The sequence below is a fragment of the Schistocerca cancellata genome, chromosome 11 (genome assembly GCF_023864275.1).
Source record: "Schistocerca cancellata isolate TAMUIC-IGC-003103 chromosome 11, iqSchCanc2.1, whole genome shotgun sequence".
Lineage (NCBI taxonomy): Eukaryota > Metazoa > Arthropoda > Insecta > Orthoptera > Acrididae > Schistocerca > Schistocerca cancellata.
This window is the reverse complement of record NC_064636.1, coordinates 12,505,375-12,526,328: the sequence shown is the minus strand read 5'-3', so window position 1 is coordinate 12,526,328 and position 20,954 is coordinate 12,505,375. Positions and strand designations below refer to the sequence as shown.

The window sequence follows — 20,954 nt, the reverse complement described above, 5'->3', positions numbered from 1 at the left end:
GGAGCAAAATAACTGATGATGGTCGAAGTAGAGAGGATATCAAATGTAGACTGGCAATGGCAAGGAAAGCGTTTCTGATGAAGAGGAATTTGTTAAAATCGAGTATAGAGTTAACTGTTTGGAAGTCTCTTCTGAAAGTATTTGTATGGAGTGTAGCCATGTATGGAAGGGAAACATGGACAATAAACAGTTAAGACAAGAAGGGAATAGAAGCTTTTGAATTATGGTGGTACAAAAAAATGCTGTGATTAGATGGGTAGATCACGTAACTATCAATGAGGTACTGAATAGAATTGGGGAGGAGTTTGTGGCGCAGCTTGACTAGAAGAGGGGATCAGTTGCTATGAAACCATTATGAGGCATCGAGACAACACCAATTTAGTATTGGAGGGCAGCGTGGAGGGTAAAAATCGTAGAGGGAGACCAAGAGATGAATACACTAAGCAGATTCAGAAGGTTGTAGGTTGCAGTAGGTACTGGGAGATGAAGCAGCTTGCACAGGATAGAGTGCACTGGTGATGTTAAAGTCTTGGAAATAGGTCCTACTTATTAGATATCTTGTTAGTACGTCAAGATAAATGATCCTTTAAGACACGATATATTTTCGTAACTGTGCTTTAGCTGTGAAGCTTTTATTCAAAAAATAATGTACAGGTGCAGTCTCTGCACCATTGTGGTCTGATTGTCACGCTGTTAGTAGGCAGAGTGAAAATGGCTGATACTGGTTCTGGCTCTGTTGTGAATAACGAACACGAACACTGTTAAAAAGTGACCTGAAGCAGGTTATTCGGAATGTCCTTTGCAAGTTTACAAAAGAATGTACTTTGAATTTTTCCGAGGACCTGTATTTGCTGCAGTTACGGCACGTATATCTCAAACAGGGAGCATAAATGAATTGGTAGCATTACAGATTGTGATTTATTTGCTTATTGACACGTCAAGTTCCGTAGAACCAAATTGAGGAGCAAATCTCCAAGGTCCTGGAACGTGTCAGTACCTGAAATTAACCCATAAAAGTAATTACAGATAAAAATAAAATGTTTATGAACCCAAAAAAAAGTTGAGTCATAAATATAACATAAGAATCAGCTTAATTTTTCAAGTAACTCCTCAACAGAATAGAAAGAGTGACCCATGAGGAAACTCTTCAGTTTCAATTTGAAAGCGTATGGATTACTGCTAAGACTTTTGAATTCTTGTGGTAGCTTATTGAAAATGGATGCAGCAGTATACTGCACACCTTTCTGCATAAGAGTTAAGGAAGTCCGATCCAAATGCAGGTTGGATTCCTGCCGAGTATTAACTGAGGGAAAGATGCTTATTCTTGGGAATAAGCCGATACTGTTAACAAGAAAGGGCAATATATATATATATATATATATATATATATATATATATATATATATATCTAAAAACAAAGATGATGTGACTTACCAAATGAAAGTGCTGGCAGGTCGACAGACACACAAACGAACACAAACATACACACAAAATTCAAGCTTTCGCAACAAACTGTTGCCTCATCAGGAAAGAGGCAACAGTTTGTTGCGAAAGCTTGAATTTTGTGTGTATGTTTGTGTTCGTTTGTGTGTCTGTCGACCTGCCAGCACTTTCATTTGGTAAGTCACATCATCTTTGTTTTTAGATATATTTTTCCTTCGTGGAATGTTTCCTTCTATTACAACCATATATATATATATATATATATATATATATTTAAAAAGAAAGATGATGAGACTTACCAAACAAAAGCGCTGGCAGGTCGATAGACACACAAACATACACACAAAATTCTGGCTTTCGCAACCAACGGTTGCCTCGTCAGGAAAGAGGGAAGGAGAAGGAAAGACAAAAGGATATGGGTTTTAAGGGAGAGGGTAAGGAGTCATTCCAATCCCGGGAGCGGAAAGACTTACCTTAGGGGGAAAAAGGACAGGTATACACTCGCGCACACACACACACATATCCATCCGCATATACACAGACATATATATATATATATATATATATATATATATATATATATATATATAAAAAGAAAGATGATGAGACTTACCAAACAAAAGCGCTGGCAGGTCGATACACACATTTGTGTGTCTGTCGACCTGCCAGCACTTTCATTTGGTAAGTCACATCATCTTTGTTTTTAGGTATATATATATATATATATATAGACACACACACACACACACACACACCTAAAAACAAAGATGATGTGACTTACCAAATGAAAGTGCTGGCAGGTCGACAGACACACAAACGAACACAAACATACACACAAAATTCAAGGTTTCGCAACAAACTGTTGCCTCATCAGGAAAGAGGGAAGGAGAGGGAAAGACGAAAGGATGTGGGTTTTAAGGGAGAGGGTAAGGAGTCATTCCAGTCCCAGGAGCGGAAAGACTTACCTTAGGGGGGAAAAAAGGACAGGTATATACTCGCGCGCGCACACACACACACACACACACACACACACACACACACACACACACACACATATCCATCCGCATATACACAGTGGTGCTGAGACTGCACCTGTACATTATTTTTTGAATAAAAGCTTCACAGCTAAAGCACGGTTACGAAAATATATCGTGTCTTAAAGGATCATTTATCTTGACGTACTAACAAGATATCTAATAAGTAGGACCTATTTCCAAGACTTTAACATCACCAGTGCACTCTATCCTGTGCAAGCTTCTTCATCTCCCAGTACCTACTGCAACCTACAACCTTCTGAATCTGCTTAGTGTATTCATCTCTTGGTCTCCCTCTACGATTTTTACCCTCCACGCTGTCCTCCAATACTAAATTGGTGTTGTCTCGATGCCTCATAATGGTTTCATAGCAACTGATCCCCTCTTCTAATCAAGCTGCGCCACAAACTCCTCCCCAATTATATATATATATATATATATATATATATATATATATATATATATATATATGATGAGACTTACCAAACAAAAGCAATGGCAGGTCGATAGACACACAAACATACACAAAAAAATCTAGCTTTCGCAACCAACGGTTGCCTCGTCAGGAAAGAGGGAAGGAGAGGGAAAGACAAAAGGATTTGGGTTTTAAGGGAGAGGGTAAGGAGTCATTCCAATCCCGGGAGCGGAAAGACTTACCTTAGGGGGGAAAAAAGGACAGGTATACACTCGCACACACACACACATATCCATCCGCATATACACAGACACAAGCAAACATTTGTAAAGGCAAAGAGTTTGGGCAGAGATGTCAGTCGGGACGGAAGTACAGAGGCAAAGATGATGTTGAAAGACAGGTGAGGTATGAGCGGCGGCAGATTGAAATTAGAAATTAGCGGAGATTGAGGCCTGGCGGATAGCGAGAAGAGAGGATATGCTGAAGGGCAAGTTCCCATCTCCGGAGTTCAGACAGGTTGGTGTTAGTGGGAAGTATCCAGATAACCCGGACGGTGTAACACTGTGCCAAGATGTGCTGGCCGTGCACCAAGGCATGTTTAGCCACAGGGTGATCCTCATTACCAACAAACACTGTCTGCCTGTGTCCATTCATGCGAATGGACAGTTTGTTGCTGGTCATTCCCACATAGAACGCTTCACAATGTAGGCAGGTCAGTTGGTAAATCACGTGGGTGCTTTCACACGTGGCTCTGCCTTTGATCGTGTACACCTTCCGGGTTACAGGACTGGAATAGGTGGTGGTGGGAGGGTGCATGGGACAGGTTTTACACCGGGGGCAGTTACAGGGGTAGGAGCCAGAGGGTAGGGAAGGTGGTTTGGGGATTTCATAGGGATGAACTAAGAGGTTACGAAGGTTAGGTGGACGGCGGAAAGACACTCTTGGTGGAGTGGGGAGGATTTCATGAAGGATGGATCTCATTTCAGGGCAGGATTTGAGGAAGTCGTATCCCTGCTGGAGAGTCACATTCAGAATCTGATCCAGTCCCGGAAAGTATCCTGTCACAAGTGGGGCACTTTTGGGGTTCTTCTGTGGAAGGTTCCGGGTTTGAGGAGATGAGGAAGTGGCTCTGGTTATTTGCTTCTGTACCAGGTCGGGAGGGTAGTTACGGGATGCAAAAGCTGTTTTCAGGTTGTTGGTGTAGTGGTTCAAGGATTCCGGACTGGAGCAGATTCGTTTGCCACGAAGAGCTTCAAGGAATCCTCAGAACCATAGGCCCCCTACAAAACCTTTCACCTGACTCCATCAACCTCCTGACCCCACCAACACCCCACACCCCTACCTTCTACCTTCTTCCCAAAATTCACAAACCCAATCATCCCGGCCGTCCCATTGTAGCTGGTTACCAAGCCCCCACAGAACGCATCTCTGCCTACGTAGATCAACACCTTCAACCCATTACATGCAGTCTCCCATCCTTCATCAAAGACGCCAACCACTTTCTCGAACGCCTGGAATCCCTACCCAGTCTCTTACCCCCGGAAACCATCCTTGTAACCATTGATGCCACTTCCTTATACACAAATATTCCGCATGTCCAGGGCCTCGCTGCGATGGAGCACTTCCTTTCACGCCGATCACCTGCCGCCCTACCTAAAACCTCTTTCCTCATTACCTTAGCCAGCTTCATCCTGACCCACAACTTCTTCACTTTTGAAGGCCAGACATACCAACAATTAAAGGGAACAGCCATGGGTACCAGGATGGCTCCCTCGTACGCCAACCTATTCATGGGTCGCTTAGAGGAAGCCTTCTTGGTTACCCAGGCCTGCCAACCCAAAGTTTGGTACAGATTTATTGATGACATTTTCATGATCTGGACTCACAGTGAAGAAGAACTCCAGAATTTCCTCTCCAACCTCAACTCCTTTGGTTCCATCAGATTCACCTGGTCCTACTCTAAATCCCATGCCACTTTCCTTGATGTTGACCTCCACCTGTCCAATGGCCAGCTTCACACGTCCGTCCACATCAAACCCACCAACAAGCAACAGTACCTCCATTACGACAGCTGCCACCCATTCCACATCAAACGGTCCCTTCCCTACAGCCTAGGTCTTCGTGGCAAACGAATCTGCTCCAGTCCGGAATCCTTGAATCATTACACCAACAACCTGAAAACAGCTTTTGCATCCCGTAACTACCCTCCCGACCTGGTACAGAAGCAAATAACCAGAGCCACTTCCTCATCTCCTCAAACCCGGAACCTTCCACAGAAGAACCCCAAAAGTGCCCCACTTGTGACAGGATACTTTCCGGGACTGGATCAGATTCTGAATGTGACTCTCCAGCAGGGATACGACTTCCTCAAATCCTGCCCTGAAATGAGATCCATCCTTCATGAAATCCTCCCCACTCCACCAAGAGTGTCTTTCCGCCGTCCACCTAACCTACGTAACCTCTTAGTTCATCCCCATGAAATCCCCAAACCACCTTCCCTACCCTCTGCCTCCTACCCCTGTAACCGCCCCCGGTGTAAAACCTGTCCCATGCACCATCCCACCACCACCTATTCCAGTCCTGTAACCCGGAAGGTGTACACGATCAAAGGCAGAGCCACGTGTGAAAGCACCCATGTGATTTACCAACTGACCTGCCTACACTGTGAAGCGTTCTATGTGGGAATGACCAGCAACAAACTGTCCATTCGCATGAATGGACACAGGCAGACAGTGTTTGTCGGTAATGAGGATCACCCTGTGGCTAAACATGCCTTGGTGCACGGCCAGCACATCTTGGCACAGTGTTACACCGTCCGGGTTATCTGGATACTTCCTACTAACACCAACCTATCCGAACTCCGGAGATGGGAACTTGCCCTTCAGCATATCCTCTCTTCTCGCTATCCGCCAGGCCTCAATCTCCGCTAATTTCTAATTTCAATCTGCCGCCGCTCATACCTCACCTGTCTTTCAACATCATCTTTGCCTCTGTACTTCCGTCCCGACTGACATCTCTGCCCAAACTCTTTGCCTTTACAAATGTCTGCTTGTGTCTGTGTATATGAGGATGGATATGTGTGTGTGTGCGAGTGTATACCTGTCCTTTTTTCCCCCTAAGGTAAGTCTTTCCGCTCCCGGGATTGGAATGACTCCTTACCCTCTCCCTTAAAACCCATATCCTTTTGTCTTTCCTTCTCCTTCCCTCTTTCCTGACGAGGCAACCATTGATTGCGAAAGCTAGATTTTTGTGTGTATGTTTGTGTTTGTTTGTGTGTCTATCGACCTGCCAGCGCTTTTGTTTGGTAAGTCTCATCATCTTTCTTTTTAAATATATTTTTCCCACGTGGAATGTTTCCCTCTATTTTTTTTATATATATATAAAGACAAAAGGATTTGGGTTTTAAGGGAGAGGGTAAGGAGTCATTCCAATCCCGGGAGCGGAAAGACTTACCTTAGGGGGAAAAAAGGACAGGTATACACTCGCGCGCACACACACACATATCCATCCGCATATACACAGACACAAGCAGACATTTGTAAATATATATATATATATATGTTATAATAGAAGGAAACATTCCACGAAGGAAAAATATACCTAAAAACAAAGATGATGTGACTTACCAAATGAAAGTGCTGGCAGGTCGACAGACACACAAACGAACACAAACATACATACAAAATTCAAGCTTTCGCAACAAACTGTTGCCTCATCAGGAAAGAGGGAAGGAGAGGGAAAGACGAAAGGATGTGGGTTTTAAGGGAGAGGGTAAGGAGTCATTCCAGTCCCGGGAGCGGAAAGACTTACCTTAGGGGGAAAAAAGGACGGGTATACACTCGCGCACACACACACATATCCATCCACACATATACAGACACAAGCAGACATATTTAAAGACAAAGAGTTTGGGCAGAGATGTCAGTCGAGGCAGAAGTGCAGAGGCAAAGTTGTTGATGAATGACAGGTGAGATATGAAATTAGCGGAGATTGTGGCCTGGTGGATAACAGGAAGAGAGGATATATTGAAGAGCAAGTTCCCATCTCCGGAGTTCGGATAGGTTGGTGTTAGTAGGAAGTATCCAGATAACCCGGACGGTGTAACACTGCGCCAAGATGTGCTGGTCGTGCACCAAGGCATGTTTAGCCACAGGGTGATCCTCATTACCAACAAACACTGTCTGCCTGTGTCCATTCATGCGAATGGACAGTTTGTTGCTGGTCATTCCCACATAGAATGCATCACAGTGTAGGCAGGTCAGTTGGTAGATCATGTGGGTGCTTTCACACATGGCTCTGCCTTTAATTGTGTACACCTTCCGGGTTACAGGACTGGAGTAGGTGGTGGTGGGAGGGTGCATGGGACAGGTTTTACACCGGGGGCGGTTACAAGGGTAGGAGCCAGAGGGTAGGGAAGGTGGTTTGGGGATTTCATAGGGATGAACTAAGAGGTTACGAAGGTTAGGTGGACGGCGGAAAGACATTCTTGGTGGAGTGGGGAGGATTTCATGAAGGATAGATCTCATTTCAGGGCAGGATTTGAGGAAGTCGTATCCCTGCTGGAGAGCCACATTCAGAATCTGATCCAGTCCCGGAAAGTATCCTGTCACAAGTGGGGCACTTTTGTGGTTCTTCTGTGAGAGGTTCTGGGTTTGAGAGGATGAGGAAGTGGCTCTGGTTATTTGCTTCTGTACCAGGTCGGGAGGGTAGTTGCGGGATGCGAAAGCTGTTGTCAGGTTGTTGGTGTAATGCTTCAGGGATTCCGGACTGGAGCAGATTCGTTTGCCACGAAGACCTAGGCTGTAGGGAAGGGACCGTTTGATGTGGAATGGGTGGCAGCTGTCGTAATGGAGGTACTGTTGCTTGTTGGTGGGTTTGATGTGGACGGACGTGTGAAGCTGGCCATTGGACAGGTGAAGGTCAACATCAAGGAAAGTGGCATGGGATTTGGAGTAGGACCAGGTGAATCTGATGGAACTAAAGGAGTTGAGGTTGGAGAGGAAATTCTGGAGTTCTTCTTCACTGTGAGTCCAGATCATGAAGATGTCATCAATAAATCTGTACCAAACTTTGGGTTGGCAGGCCTAGGTGACCAAGAAGGCTTCCTCTAAGCAACCCATGAAGAGGTTGGCGTACGAGGGGGCCATCCTGGTACCCATGGCTGTTCCCTTTAATTGTTGGTATGTCTGGCCTTCAAAAGTGAAGAAGTTGTGGGTCAGGATGAAGCTGGCTAAGGTAATGAGGAAAGATGTTTTAGGTAGGGTGGCAGGTGATCGGCGTGAAAGGAAGTGCTCCATCGCAGCGAGGCCCTGGACGTGCGGGATATTTGTGTATAAGGAAGTGGCATCAATGGTTACAAGGATGGTTTCTGGGGGTAACGGATTGGGTAAGGATTCCAGGCGTTCAAGAAAGTGGTTGGTGTCTTTGATGAAGGATGAGAGACAGCATGTAATGGGTTGAAGGTGTTGATCTACGTAGGCAGAGATACGTTCTGTGGGGGCTTGGTAACCAGCTACAATGGGGCGGCCGGGATGATTGGGTTTGTGAATTTTAGGAAGAAGGTAGAAGGTAGGGGTTGCGGGGTGTCGGTGGGGTCAGGAGGTTGATGGAGTCAGGTGAAAGGTTTTGTAGGGGGCCTAAGGTTCTGAGGATTCCTTGAAACTCTGCCTGGACATCAGGAATGGGATTACCTTGGCAAACTTTGTATGTGGTGTTGTCTGAAAGCTGACGCAGTCCCTCAGCCACATACTCCCGACGATCAAGTACCACGGTCGTGGAACCCTTGTCCGCCGGAAGAATGACAATGGACCGGTCTGCCTTCAGATCACGGATAGCCTGGGCTTCAGCTGTGGTGATGTTGGGAGTAGGATTAAGGTTTATTAAGAAGGATTGAGAGGTAAGGCTGGAAGTCAGAAATTCCTGGAAGGTTTGGAGAGGGTGATTTTGAGGAAGAGGAGGTGGGTCCCGCTGTGACGGAGGACGGAACTGTTCCAGGTAGGGTTTAATTTGGATAGTGTCTTGGGGAGTTGGATCATTAGGGGTAGGATTAGGATCATTTTTCTTTGTGGCAAAGTGATACTTCCAGCAGAGAGTACGAGTGTAGGACAGTAAATCTTTGACGAGGGCTGTTTGGTTGAATCTGGGAGTGGGGCTGAAGGTGAGGCCTTTGGATAGGACAGAGGTTTCAGATTGGAAGAGAGTTTTGGAGGAAAGGTTAACTACTGAATTAGGGTGTTGTGGTGCCAGATTGTGTTGATCGGAATTTTGAGGTTTTGGAGGGAGTGGAGCTGGAAGTGGGAGATTGAGTAGATGGGAGAGACTGGGTTTGTGTGCACTGAGAGGTGGTTGAGGTTTGCTGGAAAGGTTGTGAAGGGTGAGTGAGTTGCCTTTCCGGAGGTGGGAAACCAGGAGATTGGATAGTTTTTTGAGGTGAAGGGTGGCATGCATATATATATATATATATATATATATATATATATATATATATATATATATATATATATATAAGAGAGAGAGAGGGGGGGGGGGGGGGGGCAGGTCGATAGACACACAGACATACACACGAAATTCTAGCTTTCACAACCAACGGCTGCTTCGTCAGGAAAGAGGGAAGGAGAGGGAAAGACGAAAGGATGTGGGTTTTAAGGGAGAGGGTAAGGAGTCATTCCAATCCCGGGAGCGGAAAGACTTACCTTAGGGATGGAAAAAGGACGGGTATACACTCTCGTGCGTGCGCGCGCGTGCACACGCACACACATATCCATCCACACATATACAGACACAAGCAGACACATTAAAAGGCAAAGAGTTTGGGCAGAGATGTCAGTCGAGGCGGAAGTGCAGAGACAAAGATGTTGTTGAATGACAGGTGAGGTAATCCTACTCCCAACATCACCACAGCTGAAGCCCAGGCTATCCGTGATCTGAAGGCTGACCGTTCCATCGTCATTCTTCCGGCGGACAAGGGTTCCACGATAGTTTTACTTGATCGTCGGGAGTATGTGGCTGAGGGACTGCGTCAGCTTTCAGACAACACCACATACAAAGTTTGCCAAGGTAATCCCATTCCTGATGTCCAGGCGGAGCTTCAAGGAATCCTCAGAACCTTAGGCCCCCTGCAAAACCTTTCACCTGACTCCGTCAACCTCCTGACCCCACCGACACCCCGCACCTTCTTCCTAAAATTCACAAACCCAAAGATCCCGGCCGCCCAGTCGTAGCTGGTTACCAAGCCCCCACAGAACGTATCTCTGCCTACGTAGATCAACACCTTCAACCCATTACATGCAGTCTCCCATCCTTCATCAAAGACACCAACCACTTTCTCGAACGCCTGGAATCCTTACCCAATCTGTTACCCCCGGAAACCATCCTTGTAACCATTGATGCCACTTCCTTATACACAAATATTCCGCACGTCCAGGGCCTCGCTGCGATGGAGCACTTCCTTTCATGCTCACCACCTGCCACCCTACCTAAAACCTCTTTCCTCATTACCTTAGCCAGCTTCATTCTGACCCACAACTTCTTCACTTTCGAAGGCCAGACATACCAGCAATTAAAGGGAACAGCCACGGGTACCAGGATGGCCCCCTCGTATGCCAACCTATTCATGGGTCGCTTAGAGGAAGCCTTCTCGGTTACCCAGGCATGCCAACCCAAAGTTTGGTACAGGTTTATTGATGACATCTTCATGATCTGGACTCACAGTGAAGAAGAACTCCAGAATTTCCTCTCCAACCTCAACTCCTTTGGTTCCATCATATTCACCTGGTCCTACTCCAAATCCCATGCCATTTTCCTTGACATTGACCTCCATCTGTCCAATGGCCAGCTTCACACGTCCGTCCACATCAAACCCACCAACAAGCAACAGCACCTCCATTATGACAACTGCCACCCATTCCACATCAAACGGCCCCTTCCCTACAGCCTAGGTCTTCGTGGCAAACGAATCTGCTCCAGTCCAGAATCCCTGAACCATTACACCAACAACCTGATAACAGCTTTCGCATCCCGCAACTACCCTCCCGACCTGGTACAGAAGCAAATAACCAGAGCCACTTCCTCATCCCCTCAAACCCAGAACCTCCCACAGTAGAACCCCAAAAGTGCCCCACTTGTGACAGGTTACTTTCCGGAACTGGATCAGACTTTGAATGCGGCTCTCCAGCAGGGATACAACTTCCTCAAATCCTGCCCTGAAATGAGATCCAATATTCACGAAATCGTCCCCACTCCACCAAGAGTGTCTTTCCGCCGTCCACCTAACCTTTGTAACCTCTTAGTTCGTCCCTATGAAATCCCCAAACCACCTTCCCTACCCTCTGGCTCCTACCCTTGTAACTGCCCCCGGTGTAAAACCTATCCCGTGCACCCTCCCACCACCACCTACTCCAGTCCTGTAACCCCGAGGGTGTACACGATCAAAGGCAGAGCCACGTGTGAAAGCACCCTCATGACAAAAGAACAGAAAATATATCCCAGGCAGAGTATAGTGTGAGTGCTCCGCTCTCTCTTCCACGAATTTCTTCCGCAGATCGGATTGAAACCTTTTGAAACCGTGAGCCACCGGTTACCCACCTGTGCTCTATATGCGCCTGTCCAGAGGTAAATGACCGTAATTCCTCATTGAGATATGACACATTGCTTTTAATCTAGTTTACTGAATATATGAGGTCTGATCACAAAGTAATGAGAAGTTTTTAATTTTGCAGGCATAATACTGTAATCTGATTGTCAATTGTTTTTATCAGTGCACATGTTCCTCGGCTGTGTTTGCTTTTTCAGCTATTTTGAATGTTTCGTTTATTGTCTACAGTTGTAAAGGGTATACGCGTTTTCGAGTGCTGAGTGAATTTTTACTTTTGGAAAAGATAGACCAAAGAATTCTTTTGGACAATGAAGTAAAGTGCAGCACGACGATTGGAATGTCGACTGCAAATATTGCCAAATCTACTATGAGAGAGACGAGAGTTTACAAGTGGTAAAGAGGGTAGAGATGATGTTAAAAATGATGACTGCCCTGGACGCCCTAGCTCATCAACTAGTTGACAGTGTGGAAGCGCTAAAGAAAGTGGTTCTGGAAAATCGTCGAATCATCATCAGAGAGGTTGGTGGTGATGCTGGCATAGCCTTTGGCTCGTGCCAATTAATTTTTTTAAATGTTTTGGCACAAAATATGTTTGTAGCGAAGTTTGTTCCGAAATTGTCAAATTCCGACCAAAATCGTCGTCCTGTAGACGTTGCTCTGGAATTGCCAAATGAAGTCGACAGTGATCCAGAACTTCTAATGGAGGCTATACAGGGTGACGAAACACGGGCATAGGCGGTACGATGTCGAAACTGAGGCCCAGTCGACCCAACAGAAACTGCGCAAAGAGCCCAGACAGAAAAAAATTACAAGTTCGATCACACGTTAAGGTTCTTTTCACTGTTTTATTACAATGGGATGGTACATCGAGAGTTTTTCCCTTAAGGTCAATAAGGAATGCTACATGGAAGTTACGTGCCAATTCCAAGAAGCCATCTCAAAAATAACAACCAAAATTGTGGCAAAACTACACGTGGAAATTGCATCGTAATAACGCCCCTGCTCACACTTCAATGCTCATTCGTGATTTTTGGCAAAAAACAAAACAGTTACGTGGCCTCTTTCTATTTCTGAGACTGGAGGGAACTGTGAAAGGAGATCATTTTGCCACCATTGATGACATAAAAAGAGAATCGCTGAAGGAGCTTGAAGACCGTAATGAAAATTGAGTTCCAGAAGCACTTCGAAGATTGGGTTGGGTTGTTTCGGGGAAGGAGACCAGGCAGCGAGGTCATCGGTCTCATCGGATTAGGGGAGGACGGGGGAGGAAGTCGGCCGTGCCCTTTCAAAGGAACCGTCCCGGTATTTGCCTTGAGCGATTTAGGGAAATCACGGAAAACCTAAATCAGGATGGCCGGATGCAGGATTGAACTGTCGTCCTCCCGAATGCGAGTCCTGTGTGTTAATCACTGCGCCACTTCGCTCGGTCCCAAGATTGGGAAAAAATGTTGCCACAGGAGTATTGTATCTAAGGGTGATTACTTCGAAGGGGACAAAATTGATGTTGACGAATAAAGGTGCCTTAAGAGAAACAAACATTCTCCATTACTTTTTGCTTATACTTCGTATGAGTGTTTCAGAACAAAAAGTCTCAATTGCAAAAATTATTTAATGTCAATGATGCATTTCACCCCTTTGGGGCACTATCAGACTGTGTGAAAGTAACTGGATACGTGACCCATCAGTCGTAAAACCACTATAATGTAAAATAGTCACAGAGGTAACCAAATATATAATTTGTTCGTCACGAAACATCTGAACCCTGCGGTGGGTCCCGAGCATGCCAGCTAGTTTTACACAATCTGAGGATGCCCCAAAAGGCTGAAACAAGTCATTGACATTTAATAATTCCACAACCGAGAATGTTTTTGTTCTGAAACACTTTTAAACCAGTTGCCATAACAACTTGTCGGGACGGAAGGGGAAAATTCTTCTTATAAATTTTTGCACTCGTTTTAGTCGCTACAACGCCCTCACGGGCATCGGACCGGTAGTCCGATTCTACATTCGGCTCTCTCTCCACTGCAGGTTTCCATCGTGGACAGAGACGAGCGAGAGGAGCAGAACCTGATCACACGGAGGAACACGACGCAGCGGTCGCAGGCCGCGCTGCACAGCCTCAATGGTGAGTGGCCGCCGGGAGGCTGGCGACTCGCGACGCCCGGCGTTCGCTCTGTCTGTGCGGTGGGCTGCCGCAGAGAGGTGCCGCCATGAGGGACGGACACTTCTCGTCCTTTCTGTCGAAATACCGGACAATTCAGAGAACAGATTTCAGTTGCTTATTGTGGACAAACTGTGTAAAAGATAGGAACACATTGTGCAGGTCATTGGATAGAGGGAGGTTCAGAGTTGTGTCACAGCTTCTCTTCTTCTTCTTCTTCTTCTTCTTCTTCTTCTTCTTCTTCTTCTTCAGTAGCGCTACAGCCCTTGGTAAGTCTTGGCTTCTTCAACAATCTTCCTCCACACTTCTCGGTTATTTGCTGCACTTTTCCACCCCCGGACTCCCATATTGGTGATATCCACTATTACCTCGTCGATCCGTCTTCTTCTGGGTCTCTCTTTTCGCCTAACTGAATGGATCCTACCTTTCGTAATTTTCTATGGAATTCTATTCTCTGCCATTCTCTCCAAGTGTCCTAGCCATCGTATTCGCTGTGATCTCACAAATTTCACTATGTCCCTGCCTCGTATTAACTCTTGTAATTCGGCATTGTAGCGTATTCTCCGGCCTATTTCCTCCCTTATTGGCCCGTAGATTTTGCGTAGTATTTTCCGCTCAGTGCTTCTCAGTGCATTTTTATCGTGTTCTGTCAACGTCCGTACCTCTGAGCCGTATGTGATAACCGGGCAGACTAGGGATTTATATATTAGCAGTTTAGTTTTTCTTGTAACAAGGCTATTTTTGAAAAGCTGGGTATTTGCAAAGTAAGCCCTGTTTCCTGCTTGTATTCTTTCCCTTACAGCGTTTCCAATACTGTTGTCATTTGTTATTAGGGCTCCCAAGTAGTTAAAAGAGGACACTCCACTGAAGCATTTACCATTGATGTTTAGGTTTTTAGGGGTTCTTCTGGCCTCAGATTGTGACATTACCATATATTTTGTTCTGTTTTCATTTACTATGAGGCCAATTTTTAAGGCTTCCATTTCCATTGCCCGGTATATTTCTAGGGGTGTATTGGTATTTCTTCCTACTATAGCAGTGTCATCAGCGTATGCACATATCTGGCTAGTTTTCATAAATATGGTGCCTCTTTTGTTGGTTTTATTTACTGCACTATGCAGGGCTATATTGAATAGGACAGTGGAGAGACTATCTCCTTGTTTCACACCTTTATTAAAGTCAAAGCTTTCACTTGTTCTGCTAAGGACCTTTACTTTTGCTCTTGTCTCTGTCACTGTCATTCTGATTAGTCACAGCTTCACTGTTGCTCGTTTTTGGCAACACGGTGACTACACCGCAAGAGGACTCAGTTTGTGTGTCGGAGTTTGTGCGAAGTCGATCTCTCGTTAAAGTGTGACGTCTGTCGCACTGTCAGTGCGGCGAGAAGCCACCTGTGCACGAGCAGATTTGACTGACGTACAAAGTTTTCAGAAGTCGGTTGCTTACACGGAGGGAAGAGCGTCTGTTGGTCACGCATGTCCGGCAAGTGTATCCGAGGTGCTTTTAGGCAGAGCCCTTGGAAGTTGACGAGACAGGCAGGCCACAAACTTTGACTTCTCAAACGACGGTGTGGCACGCTCCGAAATGACGCCTCCGTACAGAGCGTTATGAGCTGCAGTTACCGCAACAGTTGTGTCTGCCGGGTCACACGAGGTACGAACTTTGCATTTTGGTTCGCTGGGACACGACAGTGGACACCTTTTCTGAACAACGTAGCTTTTCAGACAAATCGATATTTCCTATATCGAGTAAACTAAACTGCCGTAATGTAAGAGTTTGTGGGTTACAAAATCCTGGCACTCGTGTGTTTTGCGCTCTCTCTGTTCGATAAATGAAGCACAGTCGATTTGTGTGTGGAAATACTACTGTTTTGATGTTCTCCAGAAATGCGTGGTGCTCGTTCGAAGCTATAATATAGTATCTGTGTGAACAGCTTCGTCTACCTGGTGATGTCCGCAATGTGTTTCTATCTTTTATAGTTTGTCTGTGATAAACAATCTGTTATTCCTTTTTGAATTGCCCTGTAATTTCGTATCAAGATATTTTTTGTAATACTGTATTTTGTATCTGACCTAGATGTAGTTCTCATTCTTTTCAGCATACACTGCCTGAAAAATAAAATTAACACTGAAAGTTGAAGAGGAAACGAGATGAAACTTCACAGGTTGTAAGTGTATCTGATGTTATTTCAGCAGATAAAAAATTGAGTCCAATTGACAAACAACTCAGCAGTACAAGCCCACTTATCAGTCGGTGACAAAAACTCCCTCCCGCTCGGACACGTGCACCGTTTTAATTGTAAAGGCCATCAGAGCTATCGTATCCTCCCCCGACGCGAGCTGCGCCAACTGCCGTAACCGGACCTCGACGTAACGGATACTGCCACTGTGATCGAGTCTGTGTCTGATCTGGTCTCACACGTTTTCCCTCGGGACAGATTTGGCAATATTTCCAGCCCCAGGAGTACACCGTTATGGAGAGGGCGGCCCGTAGAGACGTCTACCGCATTCGTACGAGCGCTGTGCCGACACGAAACGGCACTGCGATACTGTCACGGGTGACGCGACACGTGAGGATGTAGGACGTACCGCCGTTTCGCCGAGAGTTCTCTCGGTCGCTGTCGTACGCGGTTAGAAGTTGTATCCGACTGCTGCAAATACCGCGATGCTAGTAGTAACTCTGACGTGCCTCTCCAAAGTAATGGAAGAATGTGACCTCTCCCGGGTCACTGTCGTGCTCACCGAATAGGATCGTTCGCGGCGGTGCAGAGTGCAGTGCCGCGCCATTCGCGAGCAGTCCGCGCTTCCCGCTCACGGCACCACTCCGAACTTATCCGTCCGTGCAGACGTGCGGTACGGTAATTCCGTCGGTCGGCTGCTGCCAGTCTGCGACCGACAGTGCGGGACGACGGAGAATGCAGCAGGGAGTCCCCTCTCATTCTCGGATGTCGGGAGGAAACGCGGCGGGCTTACGGTGCACACTACGCGTCGTACGTCGGTCCTCTCTCGTGACATTCGGACACGGTCGACTGGAATCTCTTCGACGATTTTGCCGAGCCTGCAGTCTGACGTCGGACCACTGTCACGTCCGAATGCCTTACGAATCTGGGTGTCGCACATTTCGACCGGCCGGCAAAATGGAGTCTGACAGTGAGGCCTCTTTAATCTCTCTCAGGAGCTGATAGCGGCGTCTCACATGAGTACACAGCACCTCCGTGTCCTTCACGGCGATCACTCGTTGCCCGATGCCGTCTGTGCTACTCGTCTGCTTTGCCGGGCCCGATAGCGGCACTACACGAGGACAGCACTAGTGGAGTGCGTCGGCTGTTCTACCGATCACAGAGAACTGCAACTCTGTAACTGCAGACGGTGCGTTTGTGTACACAGTTAAACTGACAGCTGACCGTGTCCTGTGGGTGCCGGACTTCTTCGTCAGCTGGCGTAAACAAAACTGAAAGGTTATTTACAGTGAGCTCTTATGTACGTTCAGACACCCTGCTACATCCTTTTTAGTATTGGCGTGTGGTTATTTACAGTTTTTTAAATTTTCAGTTGACATTTACTTTTATGCAGAAACTTTCAGTTAAACAAACTGATAGTTCTGTTGGCTAGATGCATTATTTCTAAAGAAGTATCCACATCTATCTTGCAGTGTGTGTGTGTCAAAAGTCCGGGAACACTTTTAAAACTTTACTGTAGCCGAATGAGTAGCATTAAAAAGGAACAGTATACTTAATTTGAAGGACCGAACTTGAAAGTTTTTTCAACAGCGTTCGTTTTACGTACGCTCCACACGGGAAGCACGTGCCGTCCTACAGACGTCGACAGGACAGTCGAACTCTCATGGTCCCTGGGCCGAAACGTCTTCGGTGACCGTCGCTGTTGCTTGTGAATTTTCATCCTTTTCAATTTCACAGTGTCGCCTGGAAGAGGAGGGACAGAAACGAGATCCTTTACACTGTCCCGTAAAAAGAAATCACGAGTTGTGATATCTGTGGGCCTAGGAGGCCACTTAAGCGCAGACTGATTTGTTGCACCACCTGCAATTGGGTAAGACTGTTTTGAGATATGCCCTAAAAGGTCTAACTGGAGGACAAAGTTCTTTGATTTTAACAGTGCCATTAACCGTATGAGGGAAAGACTCTTCAGTAACACTTCATTCTTTAAAGAAGAAAGACCCATAAAGTTTCTTAAGAGACGTGGCACAAAGAACATGGACTTTCACAAAATCTCTGTCACGTTCGACAGTGTTGTGCAGGCATTTCTGTTCCCCAAATGCTGCAATTGTGTCCGTTTACTTTCGCATTTGTATGAAATGCTGCCGTATTTTTTCACGTACAGTGCACGGCAAAACAAGAATCACTACTCTTTGTCCTTAAGTAATACCTTTTGCATAAACTGTAGCCTGTACAGTTTCACGTTTAACTTTTTTCGCTAAACACGCTACACGGCCATCGTCGACATACCGAACTCGTGTGGAGCTCTGCGTGGCGGTTTTGCCGGACTCGGTGTGAAAGCATGTCTTGCTAATTTAATTTTGTCTGCATTCACACGTAGCTGACCATTCCTCTTCTTGTCACACGAGCACCCGGATTCAAAAATCTTTGATGCCAGCTGTAGAATCCATTTTTCAGTCAGTGCCGCTTTCTCATCCTCCGCCCGACCACATCACGTTTCACCACTGTTCCGGTGTCGATCCCTGGCGATTTGCGACAAATGCGAGCTGCCGTTTCCGACGACTTAGAGTTAACAGCGGCACCCACGTGTGGTGCCAGTTCCTGTGCCCTGCAGAATCTGTGTTCCTACAGATTGTCTACTGTGTCAAAATATGGACGGAACAGTGTCCCGGCACCAAATGTTGCCGTCAGTGCCAAATGTAGACGTCTGCGTGCGGTGGTGGAATGTCGGACGCGGACGGAAACTGTCGCTATCCGCCGTATTAAAACTTGGCCGTGAGCTTCAAATGTTGTATTATTCCCAGTTACAGTGCCGCGTTCCTCTCCGTCTGCGTCACACGGTCCCGCGTAGCCGAGTACGCCACTTCGCTTTCCACAGAACGGCTCGGCACCGAACGGCTACCCGAGCGACCCGCGAAACGTACTACGGAGTGCCGGCCTCGTCGGGCTGTGGCGTTACGACGACATCGGGACCGCACCGGCAGCCGACTCGGCAGTATTCGTCCCCGTCGCCTCGGCACCGCGTGCCGGGAGCGCAGGGCGGCCCTCTGCGCGCTTCTTCGACGTCGCGGTTGAGATCGTGGCGACGGTGAGTGCCCGCGGTCCGACAGCCTCGGGATGCCTCGGGCGTGTGTCGGGAGCCGAGTAGACTGCCCGCAGTAGTGAGCTGCGGAGTGGCCCGCCGCTGTCTGGCTACGGACCGCACGTCGTCCTCAGAGAGTCGAACCGGCGACCTGCTGTGAGTGCTGGCGCCCCATCTGCTGTTGCGTGTAGCCAGTGGTGTAACACGCCCCACTGTCCGGGAGAGCTGCCACACTCGAACGAATCTCGTTAGAAAATTGGCACCTGTTTATACGCGGCCGTGCGCCTCCGTTTTGCTAACGTGCCGCTTAGTCGTGTACTCGCAACACCCGGTTTGCGCCGGCGGTCCCCCTTCTGCCTGTAACTTGTACCACGTGAACCGCTGCGTTTAGTCTTTTCGGCGGATTGACGTCCCTGTGGCCTCCTTTCTAGTTCGCAACTGCCGGTAAGCGTAACTTACTGTCGGCAGGCCCACAACTGGCTGTTGCTTGTGCACTCAGAAATATTGCACCGAATCAAGATTTTCCTTATCTTAAACTGTGGTGCCGCTACAACTGGTAGATGTGTCTAGCAGATCCCGTGTCGAATAGATCCGCGATTTGTTGCACTGTCAGTCTGGCACCAGATTTCTCCGGTCGCAGTCGTCGAAGGTGGCCGGACGGTCCTCAGTTTGTCTGTAGTGGACTGTCACGCTGTCATTTGACCGCTCGCGTGAACGTCGGACACGGTCAGACGTGTGAGGCCGAATTCCTGCACCATTGCCGAAATCGGAACTGTCGCCCGTCTGGCGCCAACCGCCGTACCCCGTCCGAATGGTATCGGCTCTCGACGGTGTCGCACCTCGCACTAAGCACTTGCCGACCGCGTCTCACAGAGTCTCCCGTTCGACCGCAGTTAGCCGGAGGGGGAGGCGTGTGGTGCGCTCACTGTACGTCTGCACCGTCGGCGCTCCACTGTCCCGTGACGAGTCGGTGTGTAGACCGGTCGGTGAATCCCCAAATGCGTGCTAACTTCGACCACCTACTTTTTTTTTCACATTACTTCTTCTGTATTTTATAAATTGTAGTGTACTAATTAGTTTGTTAGCCTCTCATAGAAGCCACAATGTTCACTAACACAAATACCACTAAAATTGAAGAATGCTCACGGTCATCACATTTTAATCTGAAAATCGGTCAAAGTATACCCAGTTTACAGTGCAACCAAAAGTGCCACGGGAATGGCATTTCACCTATTTGTGCCTCGTCGAGGAAAGAGAGCGATATCCCGGCAGCTGTCGGAGCGGTAGTGGCTGTACGGTCTCGTAAGAGGGATATCTCCGATGCTAGTACTCGAGACGGTGCCTTTTGTCTTTGCAGATCTGCCCGAGGAGGACAACGTGGACCGGCTCATGTTCCACCCGAACTGCGGCACGCACGCCGCCGTCATCAACAACCACAGGACGGCGCACAGGCCGCAGTGAGTGACCCTCAAACTTTCACGTTAGTGAGCTCTCCTGCTGTACGCTCGTCGCCCAATTTATACATTTTCGTGAAGTATCTGACGACGTACCGAATTAACACTGTAGTTAACAAATAGCGTGTGACTCGGCCAAATGTGTGCGAGAAATTGTGGTCTGTGCTACAAAATGAGTAAATCGCGGAGCTTCCCCCAGATCAGGAGAGATCATTATTGCAGTTCCTTAAGCCTCAGTCCTAGATCCACTCTGTCGTTTCTTGTGTGTGGAAATGACCTTCCCAGAGGGAGCTCTCTCTCTCTCTCTCTCTCTCTCTCTCTCTCTCTCTCTCTCTCTCTCTCTCGTGTGTGTGTGTGTGTGTGTGTGTGTGTGTGTGTGTGTGTGTGTGTGTGTGTGAGGGGGGGGGGGAGGGGGAGGAGGGGGGGGGGGGCAGAAAAGCTTATTTCTTGTCCAGCCACAAATCGTCAGCACGGCATCTTTAGAGACAGTTTGGGCGGGCCGGGTAGCGTTCCACGTCTCGCACCACGTTTGCACTTGTCGTCGTCCACATTCCCGTGACCCCACCCGATCGTGTTTGTTTTCACCGGGGCCACCC

At 47.4% G+C, this 20,954-nt stretch overlaps 1 protein-coding gene across 1 annotated transcript in view; it reads left to right on the top strand.

Moving 5' to 3' along the window:
• Positions 1 to 20,954, top strand: part of LOC126108819 (neuralized-like protein 4) — a 339,970-nt gene that overhangs the window by 106,639 nt on the left and 212,377 nt on the right. Inside the window, exons 9-10 of the mRNA XM_049914183.1 lie at positions 13,514 to 13,610; positions 20,262 to 20,361. Of these exons, the coding sequence (XP_049770140.1) occupies positions 13,514 to 13,610; positions 20,262 to 20,361 (197 nt within the window). The remainder of the gene's footprint in view (positions 1 to 13,513; positions 13,611 to 20,261; positions 20,362 to 20,954) is intronic.